Source organism: Mauremys reevesii, linkage group 4, assembly GCF_016161935.1.
Source record: "Mauremys reevesii isolate NIE-2019 linkage group 4, ASM1616193v1, whole genome shotgun sequence".
NCBI lineage: Eukaryota > Metazoa > Chordata > Testudines > Geoemydidae > Mauremys > Mauremys reevesii.
Window position 1 is genome coordinate 115,433,202 of NC_052626.1, and position 18,764 is coordinate 115,451,965.

Here is an 18,764-nt window from a genome sequence, read left to right on the forward strand (position 1 = left end):
CTCAAGCGGGGGTGGCACGGCCCAGTACCGGCCTGGGAACAGGGTGGCCCGGGTATGCACCAGCTACCATCAGCGCAGCCTCGCAGGGCTGGCCAGGCCGCACGGGGGAGGCTGAAGGCTGGCCGAGGTCAGGGCTGGTGCCTGTGCTGTGCTGCCGGGGGCAGGGGAGATAAGCCCTTTGGGGCAGGGCCTAGCGAACCTCAGGCATGTGGGGCGGAGCTAAGGACATTGGTACCGCGGTGAAGTGCTACTCTGAGCCAGGAGGAAGCAGAGACAGTGAGAGAGCCTCACTCCCGCCCACACTGAGCCACACCCCAGCCTAGGCTGTTCACTCGAGGCGGTGAAGATGAGGGGCTGGATCCCCAGCACAGACAGGCAGACGCAGACTCCCTCTGGGGGCGGGGGCCTCACCTTGTCCTCTGACTTCCCCACCTCCAGAGACCTGTTGATGTAATTGATCATGGAGTCCACCAGCCCGTGGCACTCGCGCATCTTCTGCCGGGTCTGCTGGCTGGCGGAGCTGAGGTTCCTGCAGGGGGAACCCAGGGCCCAGCACTGTGAGACGGAATCTCCCCTGCCAACCCATGCCCTCAACTTCTGCCAGGACCCCCTTCTCTGCCAGGCCAAAGCCATTGCCCATCTAGGGGCGGATTCCCGCTCCAACAGTGGCCAACACTGGATGCTGCCGAGGGAGCTGGGAACCCCTTGTAACGTCCCTCTGTGTGGAATATTAACTCTGGGCTGGGCATTGCTGCCTGACCCTGGCTGCTCCCCAGTTCGGGCCCTGAAGCATGAGGACTGGGGATACAGTGTGCCGCCCAGGGGGCATGCAGGCCTCGTTCATAACACTGAGGGCCAGAACCAATACTAGAACCTAGAAAGTCTCCATTGCTCTTGGCTCCCAGCCTACGTGGCTCAGTGGCCAGGGCACAGGGAATGCTCTCCGTGCCCAGGGGCTGGCAGAGCTGGTACCTGAGGAGGCCTGTGGAGTTGTAGAAGATCTCCGCTTCCGAGGCGTTCTGCTGGATGATGGCAGCACTGCCCGTGCCGGACAGCGGGGTCAGGATCAGGTCGGTGAGTGGCTCCAGGGTGTCCCGAGCCAGCCGGTCCTTTAGGGTGTCGCTGGAGGAGAGATTCCACAGGATCCCTGCAGGCCGCAGAAAGCAGCACTTAGCCCCAGAGAGTATCCAAATGGGTTGAACTCCTGGGCCATTTGTACTGGGGTTCATGCTCTCCTTCCTCTGACAAACCTGCTGGGCTAGCTGCCCCTTCCAGGCTGCCACTCTAGCTTCCCAGAGCATGGGGGCTGCCACTCTTGGCTCGCAAGGGGCTCCAGGAGCAAGTGACCTTTGCCCCCCCTCATCTGAGTGCCTGAATCCCAGCAGGCAGCCTCTGATCCACAGCCACGGGAGGAGGCAGGACTCAGAGGACTCTTCCCTTCCCACGGGAAGCTACTCGGAGCTCAGAAACCCCAATGCAGTGACGTGACTCCCAGAATGGCAGGCATGCTGCACAAGCCACCGAGTTTTGCTGGCGTCATTCGTGGCCCTGCTCTATGTGGATGGGCAGCCTCTCGGGGTGGGATCTAATTATCTGGGGCTATTAGTCATCAACCAGCTGCACACAGGCAGCAAGGGAAGGAGACCCGCTGCCGCCCAGTTCTGATGAGCCCGAGGAGCGGCACTGACAGACATAACTAGCAGGGGGAGTTGGGAGGAGACAGACACTGTTTGAATCCAAGCTGTGCAGGGCCCTGTTCCAGCAGCTCCGATGCCCAACAAAGCCTCTGCACGAGGGTGTTGCTGCAAGAAACACCCAGTTTGTGGGGGGTTCCTGAAATTCCCAGGAACTTGTTGGAGCAGGGCAGCCCCGCAGGCTTGGTCGTGTGCCACCCGCTGCATTCCAGAGCTCACCAAATCCTCCCTCTCCCTCCCTTGCCACAACAGCTCTCAGGATAGAGCAAAGCATCTTGCTGTCCCACTAGGGGTAGCAGCATGGCTTGGGACTCTGGGGACCTGGGTTCAATTCCTGGCTCTACCACAGACTCTCTCTGTGCCCCAGGGCAAGTCACTGAGTCACTCGGCGTGTCTGATCCCCATCTGTAAAATGGGGAGAACACCTCCCAGGGCTCTGGTGAGACTAACTGACTGTGAGGCTCTCAGCCATAGAGAGACTCCTGCTGCCGGAGCTTCCGCCCACGCCACATCTGATGCTTTAGCAACAATGGCCTAGATTCCCTCGCTGGTGTGAATTCACTGCAGTGGGGCTTTGATGATTTACACCAGCTGAGGACCCAGTTCTGATCTCCCCGGGGGGCAATGGGACCTGACAAGGAGGCGCCCCGCCTGCCAGGCACTCCCTGTGTGCCGGGCAAGCCAGCCCGGGGCTGAGCTATCTGGCAATAGCTCTCCCCATCCTCCAGCTGCATTTAGCTAAAACCACTTTCACAGACTCCATTACGCTTGTACAGTAATAGGCATTAAACCCTTCGCATCATCGCTCCTGGGCCTGGCTTTCCCATTAGCCCTGGTATTAGCTGAGACAATCAGAGCCTGGCGGGCAGGATTAGAAAGGGCCTTTGTAACAGAGGCAAATGTAATCTCTGCTCTTGGCCTCTCCCTGCACAGCACTGCCTGCGCGACACACAGCCAGGTGGAATCTGGCCCCTGGCCAGGGCCCAATCTGCCCCTCCACCATTCATCTCACTCCCTCTCTGCTCTCTCCAGCAGCAGCAGCCGCCGCCAGTCTGGGCAGGAGAAGCCTGTATCCCTCCCCCATCTCTATATCTGTCTCAGATCCCCACTCTTATCAGCACGCTCCCCGCCTAGGAGGCACGAGAGTGTAGCCCAGCCTGGATACATAAAGGTACAGCAACCCTTCCCATTCCAGGGCGCCCTGGATGACTGGCTAGTCCCTCCTCCCACCGGCAGGGCAGGGCAGGACAGTCTGAGCTACCCACCCACCCCAGCTTCCCTTGCCTGAACCCCACCTGGCCCCGCAGTGATAAGATCCAGAGCCCACTGGCTGTACAGTAACCCAGGCTGACAGCTCATCCGAGCAGGGTTCATGTGCCTGCTCTCCCTGGCGCACCCATGGGCCCTGACAGCGTGGTGTAGAACTGCCCATGCATTGACACTGACCCCGGAGGGGTGAAGTTCAGCACAAGGCTGGCTGGGGGAACTGAGCTCCAGAAACAGAGGGCTCCTGCGCTGGCAGTGGCATCTCTCCAGCTGTGGCTCCCCTACCATCACTCCCTGGCCTGCTTCAGAACTAAGCCACGTAACCACCGGGCCTCAGCACACTCCAGTCGAGTAACCTTTGCCCCGTCAGCATGTAAAGACAGCTGAGGCCACCTGCGGGGCCTGGTACAGCTGTAGCTTGGCCTGGTACTTTCTAACGAGGGGGCTTATATGGCTCCATCACTGTAGTACCTCACAACACTCCTGCAATGTAGGGCCGTGCAATTAACCCCAATTTGGGGGTGGGGACCTGAGGCACAGAGACTATGGACTAGAGTCACAAAAGTACTTAGGGGCCTAGCTCCCACTGAAATACCTTTAAGGATCTGAATTGACCAGGGTCACCCAGAAAGTCTGGGGCATAGTAGGGACTTGAACCCAGATCTCCTGAGTGCCAAGCCAGTGGTCTAACCACTAGGCCATCCCTTGCACTCCAACAGACACTCTTAATGTTCACTATTCAGGATTGTGCTTGTCTGGCCAGGAGAGGAGCCATGTGCATGCACCCTCAGAAGCTGAGGAGCCATGGCTTCTAGGCAATAGGGTTTAACGGCTTCTTATCTGAACCCTAAAGTAGAACTAGACAAAAGAGTTCCAATGTATTTGTTCCCCAACTTTCATCAAAGTCAGAAATTTTGGCCAAAAATATTTTTTTTCATTGAAATGTCAACATTTGAAAAACGTCAACTAGCCCAACTCAAACACCTTCCTCTCCCAGTATCTATCGAGTCTAGTGCCACCTGATGGAGACCTGATGTAACTACAGCAGGAGCTGACGGGGTGAAGAATGAGGTGGAAGACAAAGAAAGAGCTATTATGGCTGGTTTTGGCTGATCCCAACAGAATGCGCTATCACCCACAGTAGTGAGCTGCAGCCGGTTCGCACCGGTTCGCGGGAACCGGTTGTTAAATTTAGAAGCCCGTTTAGAACCGGTTATCCCGTGAGGGACAACTAGTTCCAAAAGGGCTTTTAAATTTAACAAAAGCTCTAGCAGCTCCCTGCCCTTCCCCCGGCCCCAGCTCACCTCACTCCGCCTCTGCCTCCTCTTCTGAACGCTCCTCCGGCTTCTCCTCCGCCTCCCCAGCTTCCCGCGAATCAGCTGTTTGCGCGGGAAGCCTGGGAGGGCTGAGAAGGAAGCAGCAGCTTCCACCAGGTGAGCTGGGGCCAGGGGGCGGGGGCGCCAGTGGGAGGAGGGCTCCAGGTGCCGCGTCGCCCGGCGAGGTCGGGGCCCTACCGGGGGGCCGGGCGGCGCGGCTCCTGCCCAGCCCCCGGGTCCAGCTGCGACCTCGCCGGGCGGCGTGGCTCCTGCCCGGCCCCTGTGTCCGGCTGCGAACTCGGCCGGGCGGCTCCGGTCCCAGTCCCAGCCCGGCCCCCACCCCAGGCAGCACGGTAAGGGAGCAGGGAGAGGGTGTTGGATAGAGGGCAGGGGAGTTGGGGGGGTGGATTAGTGTCAGAGGGCAGGGAACAGGGGGATTGAACATGGGCAGGGGTCCTGGGAGGGCCAGTCAGGAAGGAGCAGGGGTTGGATGGGGTGGTGGGGGGCAGTTAGGGGTAGGGATTCCAGGGACAGTCAGGGGACAGAGAGAAGGGGTGGTTGGATGGGGTAGGGGTCCCGGGGTGCCATCAGGAATGAGAGAAGGGGTTGGATGGGGTGGCAGGGGGCAGTCAGGGGACAGGGAAGGGGGGTGGATAGGGCAGGGGTCCCGGGGGGGGTGGGGGTTGTCAAGGAACATGGGGGGTTGGATGGGGCAGGAGTCCCCGGGGGGGGCATGACCCCCTCATGGGGTGAGGAGGAGGGAACCGGTTGTTAATATTTTGGCAGCTCATCACTGATCACCCATACAATTGCCCAGGAACACCCATTGTCTCGAAGGGGCTGTCAGGACTCTCAGGACAACCCCCTGTTTTAGATGCTCCCAACTTTCTGGTAACTTCTTGCTGAGCTGAAAGTTTCCAGGTTTAGCTCCACCGAAAGAGGGATTTTTTTCAAAGCTGGAGTGAGATCTCATTAGCCTTTGCTGAGACATGGAGCTTCCCTGTCATTAGTCTGAGCAAAGCTTTCTGATGGCTTTTGTGCTTGCACGTAAGTTCTCCAGCCAGCTGCTCCTCACTGAGGACTAGGGCCCTGTGCTGGCTGCAAAAGCAGCATGTGCATAGAAGGTGGGAACACAAGGAGGGAGGCGGGGTTTGAACAGGATCCTGAAATATAAAGGGAGTAAGCAGTGGGATCTGGGGAAGAAGGGGGCTGTGATTTTGCACTGGAGAGATAAAAGGGGCACGCAATGCAGTCTAAAATATCTGGTGCTGGATTGGGACTCAGGAGACCTGGGTCCTATTCCCAACTCTGCCACTGGCCTGCTGGGTGACCTTGGGCAAATCACTGCATCTTCCGTGCCTCAGTTTCCCCACCCACTCTTTGTCCATTTAGACTGTCGTCTCATTGGGACAGGGACTTTCTATGTGTGTGTACAGCAACTGGTACAATGGGGCCCTGATCTCAGCTGGGGCCTCTAGGTGCTGCTGCAACACAAACAATTTAGCAGTAACCACAACAGACCAGCTTCCCTGCCCCCACTCAGCATGGCGCTCCCTCCCACGCACTGACCCGTGACGTTCTTGCGCAGCTCGTCGTCCTGCTCGCGCAGTGTCCTCATCAGCTCGTAGATGCCGTTCTCCTCCACCAGCGCCAGCTTGTTCTCGGCATTGTCGTAGATGAGGTTGCGCATGGCGCCGGTGGCATGGCGCTGCAGCTCCTGGTTGGGGTGGTTGAAAAGCTTCACCAGCTTGGGCACGGCTTGGAGGCTGCGAGCCTGGAAGGGAGGCGGGGCAGCGGGTGAGAGGTGGTGGGCCCTGTAGACCCAGAAGTCTGCCCAGGCCTAACCCGCACTCATCGGAGGCTGCCCTTCCCACATCGCACACACCCCACCATCAACCAGGGATGGAGCAGGGCCCCTGTGGAAGCCATCAGTGTCATGGCCTGGCTAGGCGTGGCCGCTGCAGAGTGGTGGGGCTGTATCCCTCCCAGCATGTTCTGTTAGCACCTGAGTGCACAGCTGGGGCATCCCTTTCCCAGCATGCCCTTGGCATCTGCCACCAGGCACCCATCCTCGCCTCGCCCCTCACCTGCTTCTTGGCGTCATTGTCACTGTAGCACTTGTGCTGGATGTAGGCGGCTCCCAGCACCTGCAGGTTGGGGTCACTGGCCATCAGGTATTTCACTGCTGACGGCAGGTCAATGTCGTCAAACCTGGAAACCAAGGGAGGGTCAGGAGTGGCCTCCACGCCCCCTCAGGGCTCCCTCCTGCCCACCTCACAGCGGGGCTCCAACACGTCCTGCATGCTCTGCCGAGGTGCCTGCCAATTCGACCCATGTCATTCCTTCACCAGGCCCAGGACATGGGGTCGCCCACCTCTGGTCAAAGATGACTGGCCAGGGCGGGACTTCTTCAGATCCCATCACGCTGCTCCTAACTCATCCTGTAGGGGTCACTCCTGAGCAACACGTGCTCTCCCTCCCATGGTCAGAGCCAAGTGGATCACAGCTATAGCACTGCAATCCGGAGCAATGCTAGCCCAGGAAGCAACAGGGCCCAGGGCAGTCCTTTGCAACAGCATCAGTACTGCTGGGCCACTTCACTGCTGCTCCAGCTCCCCTCTGCTTTGCCCCAGCACCCTGCGGATGACCAGGTGAGCTGCAGAATTTCCCCGTCGCATGGGGCCGCATCAGGCAACAGATCGAATAATTAGACGGAGGGACGGTCATGCCCCAGACCATCCACAATGCAGGAGACTATGGAAATGCACCAGGGATGCAGACCCAGGAACCAGCAGAAGGGAGGCTATGTCAGGCCCAGAAGCCCAGCTCCCCTGATCCCTCTTAGGAAGCTCAGCACATTCCTCGATCCTTGTCAGGTCGGCTGGGAGCCTCACAGGCCATGCCCCCGAGCCCTGACTCCTGGCTACCCCCTGCACACTCACCCGCCGGAGTAGGAGTGCTGAGTTGTCAGCGTGTTGTGCCCGTTGTACATGTCGATGGCGCGCAGGTCCTGCAGGTGGTGGTTGGACTCAGCCAGGCAGCGCACAGAGGGGGCCCGGACGCTGCGCTCCATCATGCCTGCGTAGGAGCTCCCCACACCCGGCTGGGCGGCCGGGAGGCTGCTGAAGGAGCCGGTGCTCAGGCGGGAGCGGTTGTTGCTCTGGAAGCGCTGAAGGGTGCGCATGGCAGGCGCGCGGATGGTCCGGTTCTGAGGCACCTCCACGCTGTCCATCCAGTCGCCTGGCCCCTTCATCCCAGTGTTGGAGCCAGCACTCATCTGCCTCTCAAAGGAGTAGGATCTGGTGAAGTTGCCATTGCTTCTGCCTTTGTAGAGGGCCCCCGGGCCCAGCTGCTCCGAGATCATGCTGTAGCGATCATCCATGCCCGCAGGGTTGCCCGGCCCGTCTGCCAGGCGCAGCGACCGCAATGACATGGTGTCGAAGTTCGGCCGGGCTTGGTAGTTCCGCTCGTGGAAGGAATTAGGCCGCGCGGAGGTGCTGGCGGCCTGCGAGAGGGTGTAGCTCATACGGTAGGCTGGGCCCTGGGGCACGCCCCCGTTGCTGATGGTAGCCATCCTCTTGTGATGTGAGAGGTCCACAGCTGAGCGGGAGGACCAGCCGGTGGACTTGGTGGTGCTGTACCCATTCTGGGCTGGTGGCTGATACAGCTGAGGGAGAGGGGGAGAAATGGGTCAGCAATGTCTCATTTCAATAGGAAACACATGGCATGTCTTGCTAACTTCTGGCCCAGCAAAGTGAGCCTGAGATCTGAGAATCAAGTTGGGGTCTTTTCCTCTCACCCCTCACCACCAGGAAGAGAAATTCTGCAGGCTCAGTTCCACCCTCAGTGACACTCGTACAGCCTCCACGAAGGCCACTGAAAGCTAACGAGGTTACAGTCATCTGACGCCCTCGGCTGAGACAGTGGGTTGGACAGGTGTACCGGGAGTCACTACCGGGCCTGCAGACCTGTTAGCACTGGAGGGGATGAGTGAAAGGGAACCAACCGGTGTGGCTCTCAGATCCCAGCTGAGTTTGTTGGTTTTAAAAACACCATTTGACGTGGAGGCCTTGAGAGACCAAGGGAGAAACCCTGGCCCTAGCGAATGGGAGTTTCGCCACTAACTTTGGTGGAGCCAGGATTTCACCCACTAACCAAGGTGGCACGTTTGACAATGGCGCAGCGCAGAGCTAGGCTCTGAGGCCTGCAGAGCTCTCTGACTGCCAAATGTTCTTACTGCCCCATGGGAGCTTTGTCCACCACTAGAGAACCTTGCCCCTCTCCCTCCACCCTGACTGGCGCCTGGGGGAAATGTGCCCCCCACTACCATTATTAGGACCAGGAGCTTTCCCATGCCTGGCTTGGAACCCAGCCATCCACTGCCAGTGACTGGGCTTCCTAAGGGCTACAGGAAGAGAAGCAACTAGCTGGTGACCTGATCTAGTGTGCCGATGCTGGGTTCCAGACGCAATAGTGATAGGAGCCATATAATGACCACACCCATCAGCCAGACCGACCTGTCTAGCCACACGCTGCAGGTGAGCTGGTACTTACAGTGCCCTTGGCATCTAAGCCGTTGGTCTGGGATCTGGAGCTGAAGGACTTCTGCAGGGTGTTGCTGTACTGGCTCTGGGAGGAGCTGCCACCTGCAGGACACACAGACAGTGTTCAGCAAAGCTAGAAATGTGCGGTGTGCGTTCTAAGCACAGCACTAGGGGAATGGGGACTGGGACAGCCCTGGGCAGGGGCGTAAAGAGGGGATCACTACACTTGGATCTGAATACCCAACGCTCTGATGGGGGGATGTTGCAATCTGGATTTGGTGACTGTCTGCAATCGGCTGAACCGCAGCCCTGGAGCCAAACACCCACACAGTGTGGTGGAGTCTGGCTTTGGCTCAGGACCTTCGGAACGCTGCAGACAGCTGAGACCCATCCCTGCTTGGTAGCCACAGGGAGGTGCCCACGTCATGGGGCGGGGCGCTATAGGGTGTAGGAGATGTACGTAAAATACCCGCCAAGGTCCCATCTCTGTGCCGAAGGCTCAGCGTGGGCTGCCTCTAGTGCCTGGTGAATGAATGGCCTGCGTTAGTGGAGGGGAAGGTGGGAGCCGATCATCTGCTGCACCTGGGTGCTGGCTGGTGAGTCTTGCCCACATGCTCAGGGTTTAGCTGATCGCCATATTTGGGGTTGGGAAGAAATTTTCCTCCAGGGCAGATTGGCAGAGGCCCTGGGGGGTTTTCGCCTTCCTCTGCAGCGTGGGGCACTGGTCACTTGCTGGAAGATTCTCTGCACCTTGAAGTCTTTAAACCAGGACTTGAGGACTTCAATAGCTCAGACATAGGTTAGCGGTTTGATACAGGAGTGGGTGGGTGAGTTTCTGTGGCCTGCATTGTGCAGGAGGTCAGACTAGATGATCATAATGGTCCCTTCTGACCTTAAAAAGTCTATGATTCTGTGATAAACCTCCCAAGCACGGGTTCGACACAGCTGCAGCATCGAGCCCTCACAACACACGGCCGGCCCAGGAAAGCTCAGGAGTGCACTCAGTAGCGTGCAGGCCACATGGGGATGTGGCTGAGTGAACGAGGGATGCTCCGCAAGTGGCAGCAGATTAGCTGCCTGTGGGAGAATTCTCTGTCATGACCCCACAGCAAGTTCTTCTAGGTCAGCCATGGGCTCTCCCAGTCCCCACACAGCTCACTCCTGACCTGTAACATCCCTTGTAGCCCAGTCCTGGGACCCACCCAGCTCTGCCCATGCACTCCTGTCCTGACCTGCAGCCCTCCTCATACCCCAGCCTTGGGACCCACCCAGTTCTGATAATGTTCCCCAGTCTTGAGCTGCACTCCTCTGCTGGTCCAGCCCTGGCCCCACACAGCTCTGCCAACACACCCCGGTCCTGACCTACAGCCCCCCTGCTATTCCAGCCCTGGCCCCATGCAGCTCTGCCAACACACCCCAGTCCTGACCTACAGCCCCCCTGCTATTCCAGTCCTGGCCCTATGCAGCTCTGCCAACACACCCCAGTCCTGACCTACATCACCCCTGCTATTCCAGACCTGGCCCCACACAGCTCTGCCAGTGCACCCTGATGTTGCCCCATTCTTCTCCCAGCTATTCCAAACACAGGCCTCTCTAGAGCAGAGAGGCCGCAGTGCTGATGACGCAGACCGGTCTCTGCTGGGCCCAGGATAAAGCTGCGGAATGCTCTCACGTGTGACCCAAGCTAGGGAGGGCTGGAATTTCGCAAGGGGCACATTTTGTTAATCTAAAAATGGCCCTTTTTTCTCTCACATCCATGTTTTTTATGAAATTTTTCACAACATTTTTCACAAACCCTTTATTGCATTTTTTACCCAGTATTTTGATTGGAAATTTTACCCACCATTTTCATTTCTCAGTTTCTATTTTTGAAAATGCGGATTTTTAAAAAAATAATTGGAAATAATTTTTCAAAAGAAAAACCTGCCATGTGCCTAAACCCCCTCTCCCCATTCATTTTTTTAAAATGGCAAACAAAACACTAAAAGAATACAAGCGAAATAACGAATGATGGAAATGGCCGCTCACGTTCCAAAACATTGCGAGACCCAAAACCTCTGGAACAACTGAAAAATGGGGGTGGAAGGGGGGTGGAATGGTGGGTTTTGGTTTCTTGTTTTTTCTAGTTTCCAACCAGGTTCCAAGCTGGGGTAGATCAAGGTAGCTCCACTGGGGTCAGCGGTGCTAGAGTGATGTACACCCTGGAGGAGCTGTGGTTGGCCGGGCTCCATTGAGGTCAGTGGGACTCTCCAGCTGAGGGTCTCTGGCCCAGACTGTGCAGGGAGGGAAAGGCTCGCCAAGCAGGCCTTGTTTACACTGAACGGCTCACCAGGAAACTGAACTCGCCCCTTCCCACCTGGTTTCCCCCCCCCTTTCCCAGCCACACTTGCTCTTCTTAAGAGAGAGCCCATTTAAAAGCGGTGTTAGGTACAAAGGGCCTCTAGAAGGCAACAGATGGCATAAGTCCTGGCGATCTGAAGGGAGGAGCCTGGCAGGTGAGTGGAGAGCAGTGCGGCGGAGAGGCTGGTGAGTAGGGTGACCAGACAGCAAGTATGAAAAATCAGGACAGGGGGTGGGTGGTAATAGGAGCCTATATAAGAAAAAGCTCCAAATATCGGGTCTGTCCCTATAAAATTGAGAGATCTGGTCACCCTACTGGTGAGCAATTAGTTCACCAAGGGAGAAACTGCGCTGAGACCCAGCTGGGGTTACAAGTGGAATGTGTCCAACAAGCTTCAGTTCAACCCATGGCCAATATTTGTCCCTGTTACAAAATCAACAGCAGAGCTAAGTGCGGCTAGGGGCATCTGCGGCATCTAAGCTCCCATTTAAAGGTAACTGAAGGTGGCAGTTTCTTTTCTCTCTGACACCACTGATGCCACTGGAGATCTCCTGGTTTACTCTGGTGTCAGAGGGAGGAGAACCAGGCCCCTGCTTAGTTCTAGCCCTGGTGGTGGCCAAGAAACCCTTCCCAGTTTAGCCAACGCTTGGTTAGCTCAGGCTGATGCAGTAGGTGGGGGGAGCCTCACTCTCGCTAACAAGAGGCTTGAGCTTAGGAAGCGAGATCGGGGAAGAGTCAGCCTAAACAAAGAGCTCTGTGTGGCTGGAAAGCTGGTCTCTCTCACCAACTGCGGTTGGTCCAATCAAAGATATCACCCACCTCCTCCACCTTGTCTCTCTCATATCCTGGGACCCACACGGCTACAGCTGCACTGCCTAAGGAAAGGCAGCTATCCGAACACCAAGCAGCCGGGACGCCATCAGCTTTCATTTGTGATGGCATCACCCCACTAGCTCACCAGCGGGCCAGAAAGACATCCAGGGTAGCCAAGAGCTGAATTTCTGCATGCTTAGCCTTCAAACTCCAGCCACTTCAGTTAGGTGCCTAACTGGGAGCTGAGCTGGGTTGACAAACTGTCGCATTCGCTCCATGGACAGAACTGATAGAGACGTGGAATGTACAGCTAAGCTCCCTCTCCTTTGATTGCTGTCTGGTTTGGCAGCTACACTCTCTCCCCTCCCGCCTCCGGTGAGCATGGTGCTACTTGCCCTATTGACAATGTTTGCTGTATAGTTGTAGCCGTCCCAGGATATTAGAGAGACAAGGCAGGCGAGGTAAGATCTTTTATTGGACGCTCAGAGGTTAGTCCAATAAGAGCTATTACCTCCCGCAGTTTGTCTCTCTATTGACTTAATGACAGAGGTCAGCGCTTGAGTGTTTTCTAGCAACCAAGGAGATGCAGGCTGGGAAGTGAAACCATGCCCAGTGCCAGCACTGAGAGGCAGGTCCAGCGTTCTTTCATCATACTCCAGGTTGAGCGGGATAATTGCTAGTCCTTCTCGACTCTTGGTTACCCGAGACACTATCCATGCAGGACAGTGACTGGAGATCATTTAAGGGACAAGCTTTGGTGCTTACTTATTGACAGCTGGCCTGAAACACAAGTGGATGGATAAAATGGAAGTGGGCAAAGGCATCGTGCCATTTACTGCCATTAGTAAGATTACCGTCATTTGCATACTGATTTTCATGTCGGTCCTGCCTCTCCCCACTGCAAAATCCTCGCTTTGTGACTGGACAAACCATGCCAGCAGTCGGCACAATCGGCACCTCTCAGGGGAGGGCTGGGATAGCGGGGAGGCTGCAGGTCAGGACTGGGGTACGTTGGCAGAGCGCTGGGGAAGCCTGCACAGCACCTGGCTCCGTTCCCCCAGGCAAATGTTCTAGTGCTTGGGAGCAGTTACAGCCTGGCCAGCTTAGTGACCAACCCAACCGTGTCCATGTCTCCAAAAGGATGGAGCCCAGGCCCTTCTCAGTGGGCTCCTCCACCTTCCCCATAAGACCCTGCCTCGGCCCTGCCACTATTCTCATGGCTGGGTTTGCCCCTTCAGCAGCAGGGAGCCTGGGAGCAGTGAGGCCCCGAGAGGCTGGGCTGCTTTGTATAAACACATTCCTCCTGCATGCTCAATTCCCCAGGAAATCAGCCCACACAGGTTTGGTGTCTGTTGGGATGAAGTAAAACCTGGGGGAATCTGGCAGGAGGAGATGGAAACATACACGCTCCAATCTCTTGGAATCCCTGGCAGGATCAAACAAGCCATGGAAGCCCTGTCATATGCGGCAATATTTGGGGCAGCCGAACAGCTCACTCCACCTCAGGTGAGCCTCTCCTGGGAGCCCTTGTGTGTGGGGCTTATTGCCTGTGGGGTAGGATGGCTCCATTTGAGCTCTGAGCTTTCCACAGCCTCTTCCTCTGGTGCGGGCATGACCGTGAGGAGATGTTCCACTTACCAATGTTCCTGTCCCTTGCCCCAGCTCCCCAGTGCGTGATCAGGGAGGAAGCCCAGTAGCTGGCCTCTCTCAAACCCCATCCCCAGGCCTGCTGGCCAGCCAGTATGAATGAGATGGGAGAGATCACTGTGTCTACAAGGAGACAAAGCCAGAGCAGCCACACTGCACTGACAGACACAATCCCAGGAGAGACAGTGCCAGAGACATCTGCCCAGCATGATCCTACAGTGCTGGGAGGCATCACAGCAGACAGGCCTGAACTGGCCCGTTAGAGGGGGCCTAGCTTTGGGCTGGGAACGGCTACAGCAAGGGTCCTTGCACCAGGTCTTGCGGTAAATTGGCACAAAGGTCTGGGGGCTTCCAGCACTTACAGCCCAATCTCCATCTCAGAGGCAGAGCAGAGACAAGGGATGGGAGCGGGCTCACGACCGTCTCCTCCTTGACTCTGCTGGCCAGGTGGCCCATAAGCTAAGAGCCTCTGCCACAGGGCCATGCTATTGCTTAGAAGATCCTGCCAAGTGGCAGCTGGTGAGGAAGATCACAGCCCCATGCTGGGCCCTAGCCATGGCACTGCTGTGGCATAACTCTAAGGGCAGGCTCTCCGAGAGGCACACAGTAGCCCTGCTTGGCTGAAGGGCCGGCTCTAGGCACCAGCAAACCAAGCACGTGCTTGGGGCAGCACATTTTCAAGGGCGGCATTCTGGCCATCTTTTTTTTTTTGCTTCGGGTGGCAAAAGCCTAGAGCTGGCCTTGGCAGCAGCAGCGCGTTGTGCGTGGGTTTGCCCTGGAGCCGCTGCGGTTTGTGCTGTGGGGGAGCAGTGCCGCACCTTGTGGTTGGGCCGGGCAGGCTCCTAGCAGGGGACACTCGGGCTGGGGGCCGCCATGGGGCACATGGAGTCACCTGCAGGTGCCACAGGGTGGCTGCCCCCCACTGCTGCAGCCAGGGCTGGGCGAAGTGGCCCGAGCCACCCAGGGAATGTGGCAGGGTGGCCAGAAGCAGCAGCAGCAGCGGAGCCATAAAGGGTGGGGCGCTGCCGTGCAGGGCCCGCGTCCTGCTCTCCGGGGCTCCGCTCCCCATAGGGCTACCCTGCCCCGGCTCCTCAGCCCCCTGCTGGAGTGGTCCCCCGGCTCTGCCCTCCTGGGTCCCCATCGGTCCTGGAGGCGGGAGCCGTGGCTGGAGGAACCCTGGGCTGAGGCGTGGCCCGGAAGCCCTGCTGCTTACCCCAACCCTACCAGCACCAGACCAGCTGGAGGCAAGGGGGGAGCGGGCAGAGTCAGCACTGGTGTGGGGGGAGCCAAGGGCTGGGGCTGCAGGGGGTACAGGTGGGGTGGGGTGGAGAGCCCAGTGCTGGGGCAGCAGGGGTGCGGGGAGGGGGAAGAGAGAGCCCAGGGCTGGGGCGGCAGAGGGTATGGGTGGGGAGAAGAGAGGCCCAGCACTGGGGCGGCAGGGGACGGGTGGGGTGAGGTGGAGAGCCCAGCACTGGGGCGACAGGGGGACGGGTGGGGGGGGGTGGAGAGCCCAGCTCTGGGGCATCGGGGGGACGGGTAGGGTGGTGTGGAGAGCCCAGCGCTGGGGCGGCGAGAGAGCCCAGGGCTGGGGCGGCAGGGGGTACGGATGGGGGGAGAAGAGATGGCCCAGCACTGGGGCGGCAGGGGACGGGTGGGGAGAAGAGATGGCCCAGCACTGGGGCGCAGGGGACGGGTGGGGAGAAGAGATGGCCCAGCACTGGGGCAGCAGGGGGTCCGGATAGGGGGAGAAGAGATGGCCCAGCACTGGGGCGGCAGGGGCACGGATAGGGGAGAAGAGATGGCCCAGCACTGGGGCGCAGGGGCACGGATAGGGGAGAAGAGATGGCCCAGCACTGGGCGGCAGGGGGACGGGTGGGGAGAAGAGATGGCCCAGCAGTGGGGCGGCAGGGGGGACGGGTAGGGTGGTGTGGCGAGGCCAGCGCTGGGGCGGCGAGAGAGCCCAGGGCTGGGGCGGCAGGGGGTCGGGGGATGAGAGCCCAGGGCTCGGGTGGGGGCAGCCAAAAATTTTTTTGCTTGGGACAGCAAAAAACCTAGAGCTGGCCCTGCTTGGCTGACTTGCTCGTGGCTGGAGTTTGGGACAGGAGGGAAAAGGCCTGAAGGAGTTAGCGCCTGAGGGGGTGGGGCACCATCAGGACTGCCATGGAGACAGCACAGATGGCATTCTCCCTTATCAGTGAGTACACTGAGTAACTGATAATGCCAGGGACCCAGCTCTGTGTGGGTAAACAGTGACCCTGAGGCCAGGAGATGGAACCCCGGCTGCCCCTAGAAGCTGGGAGTGGAAATCCTGGTACTGGAAACATAAGAACATAAGAATGGCCATACTGGGTCAGAACAAAGGTCCATCTAGCCCTGTATCCTGTCTTCCAACAGTGGCCAATGCCAGGTGCCCCAGAGAGAATGAACAGAACAGATTATTATCAAGTGATCCATCCCCTGTCACCCATTCCCAGCTTCTGGCAAACAGAGGCTAGGGACACCATCCCTGCCCAACCTGGCTAATAGCCATTGGTGGACCTATCCTCCATGAACTTATCTAGTTCTTTTTTTAACCCTGTTTTAACCTTGGCCTTCACAACATCCCCTGGCAATGAGTTCCACAGGTTGATTGTGCGCTGTGTGAAGAAATACTTCCTTATGTTTGTTTGAAACCTGCTGCCTATTCATTTCATTGGCTGACCCCCTAGTCCTTGTTATGAGAAGTAAATAACAATTCCTTATTTACTTTCTCCATACCAGTCATGATTTTATAGACCTCTAGCATATCCCACCTTAATCCTCTCTTTTCCATGCTGGAAAGACCCAGTTTTCTTAATCTCTCCTCGTATGGAAGCTCTTCCATTCCACTAATTTTTGTTACTCTTTTCTGTACCTTTTCCAATCCCAATATATCTTTTTTGAAATGGGATGAACACAATGGCACGTGTGTCCAGCACCCGGGGCCCTGCTCCCGACTTAGCCCTGTGCATGCTGCTGGAATACACTCAGAATACAGAAATCATCCTACTAACCTGGCAGACTTTCACCATTCCTGTGGGGGATGAGAACACACCCCCAGGACGTACTGCCAGTCAGAGCACGTGCATGACTGAGAGGCACCACGTGTCAGGGAGCCCAGAGTTCTCAGGGCAGCCACCCACCAGCCAGGATAGTGGGCACTGCTGGCCACGTTTGCCCTGTGTTCTTTCCCAGTGTCATTTCCCTCCACTGTTAAGGATTAAATACCACTGGTGCCTTCACGTCTCCCGCCTGGCAAGCCTGCATGTGGCTCAGGCTCTGCATCTGACCCACGCAAGGAGATTCCTGCACTATAGGGAGACCATGCCACCCACTGAACACAGCTCAAGGCCCATCCCTTGGAACAGAGAAGAGTGGAGAGGGCCCAGAATGGTAACAGCAGAGCATTAGCGTGGAGATGCATGGGCAGCGCTTGGAGTGGGGGGTGGGGCAGCACTGAAATAGGAGCGGGGCTGTAGGTCAGGACTGGGGTGCATGGCGGTCGGGTGGGTCCCAGGGCTGGGATGGCAGAGGGGCTGTAGGTCAGGACTGGGGTGCATGGCGGTCGGGTGGGTCCCAGGGCTGGGATGGCAGAGGGGCTGTAGGTCAGGACTGGGGTGCATGGCGGTCGGGTGGGTCCCAGGGCTGGGATGGCAGAGGGGCTGTAGGTCAGGACTGGGGTGCATGGCGGTCGGGTGGGTCCCAGGGCTGGGATGGCAGAGGGGCTGTAGGTCTGGACTGGGGTGCATGGCGGTCGGGTGGGTCCCAGGGCTGGGATGGCAGAGGGGCTGTAGGTCTGGACTGGGGTGCATGGCGGTCGGGTGGGTCCCAGGGCTGGGATGGCAGAGGGGCTGTAGGTCTGGACTGGGGTGCATGGCGGTCGGGTGGGTCCCAGGGCTGGGATGGCAGAGGGGCTGTAGGTCAGGACTGGGGTGCATGGCGGTCGGGTGGGTCCCAGGGCTGGGATGGCAGAGGGGCTGTAGGTCTGGACTGGGGTGCATGGCGGTCGGGTGGGTCCCAGGGCTGGGATGGCAGAGGGGCTGTAGGTCAGGACTGGGGTGCATGGCAGTCGGGTGGGTCCCAGGGCTGGGACGGCAGAGGGGCTGTAGGTCAGGACTGGGGTGCATGGCGGTCGGGTGGGTCCCAGGGCTGGGACGGCAGAGGGGCTGTAGGTCTGGACTGGGGTGCATGGCGGTCGGGTGGGTCCCAGGGCTGGGATGGCAGAGGGGCTGTAGGTCTGGACTGGGGTGCATGGCGGTCGGGTGGGTCCCAGGGCTGGGATGGCAGAGGGGCTGTAGGTCTGGACTGGGGTGCATGGCGGTCGGGTGGGTCCCAGGGCTGGGATGGCAGAGGGGCTGTAGGTCTGGACTGGGGTGCATGGCGGTCGGGTGGGTCCCAGGGCTGGGATGGCAGAGGGGCTGTAGGTCTGGACTGGGGTGCATGGCGGTCGGGTGGGTCCCAGGGCTGGGATGGCAGAGGGGCTGTAGGTCTGGACTGGGGTGCATGGCGGTCGGGTGGGTCCCAGGGCTGGAACAGGAGGCATTGCTACCAAGTGGCACAGATTTGCAGTCTAGTGCTTCCCTCTCACTCCAACTCCTGCCGTGTGGGGTGGACAGACAGCACTACACATGACTCACACTCACTGCTCTTCGCTGTCTGGAATCCTGCCTGCCCCTCCTAACTTCCCCAGCTCCCTCCCTGTCTAGGTGGCTGCTTCTCTGGGCAGACTCACATGCCTGCCCCAGCCACACACACACACACCCAGCCAGCAGTACAGGTTAACTCCTGAGTGCATGACAAAGTTCAGTGACCATAATACACCCAGGGAGAAGAGGTGGATGCAGAGGGGCCTGCCCTCTGCTCCCCACACTCGATCCCAGCTCCAGCATCCCCTCAGTCCTGGGTGGGGTGTGAGGGGGATGCCGGTCTCCCATGAGAGCCTGTAGCATGCCCAGCTCCATGCCAGAGCCCAGCCTCAGGGACTGGCTTCCATGGCAGGATGGAGGCCGGGGCTGGGCCCAGACAGGTGGATAGCATTGATCAGACCGGTCGGTATCTCACCGGTCGGTATCTCGGGGGTGAGGCCCAGTAACTTCACTGGCTGTAGGTTGCGGCACCGTCTGCC

General features: G+C 58.5%; 1 protein-coding gene across 2 annotated transcripts in view; it reads right to left on the minus strand.

Moving 5' to 3' along the window:
- Positions 1-18,764, minus strand: part of PKP3 (plakophilin 3) — a 45,643-nt gene that overhangs the window by 10,024 nt on the left and 16,855 nt on the right. For both annotated transcript variants that reach the window (XM_039535656.1, XM_039535655.1), the window contains 6 exons: positions 8,831-8,922; positions 7,219-7,943; positions 6,364-6,487; positions 5,846-6,050; positions 973-1,147; positions 412-529 (listed from right to left, as the gene is read on the minus strand). In XM_039535656.1, coding sequence (XP_039391590.1) covers positions 412-529; positions 973-1,147; positions 5,846-6,050; positions 6,364-6,487; positions 7,219-7,943; positions 8,831-8,922 — 1,439 coding nt within the window. The remainder of the gene's footprint in view (positions 1-411; positions 530-972; positions 1,148-5,845; positions 6,051-6,363; positions 6,488-7,218; positions 7,944-8,830; positions 8,923-18,764) is intronic.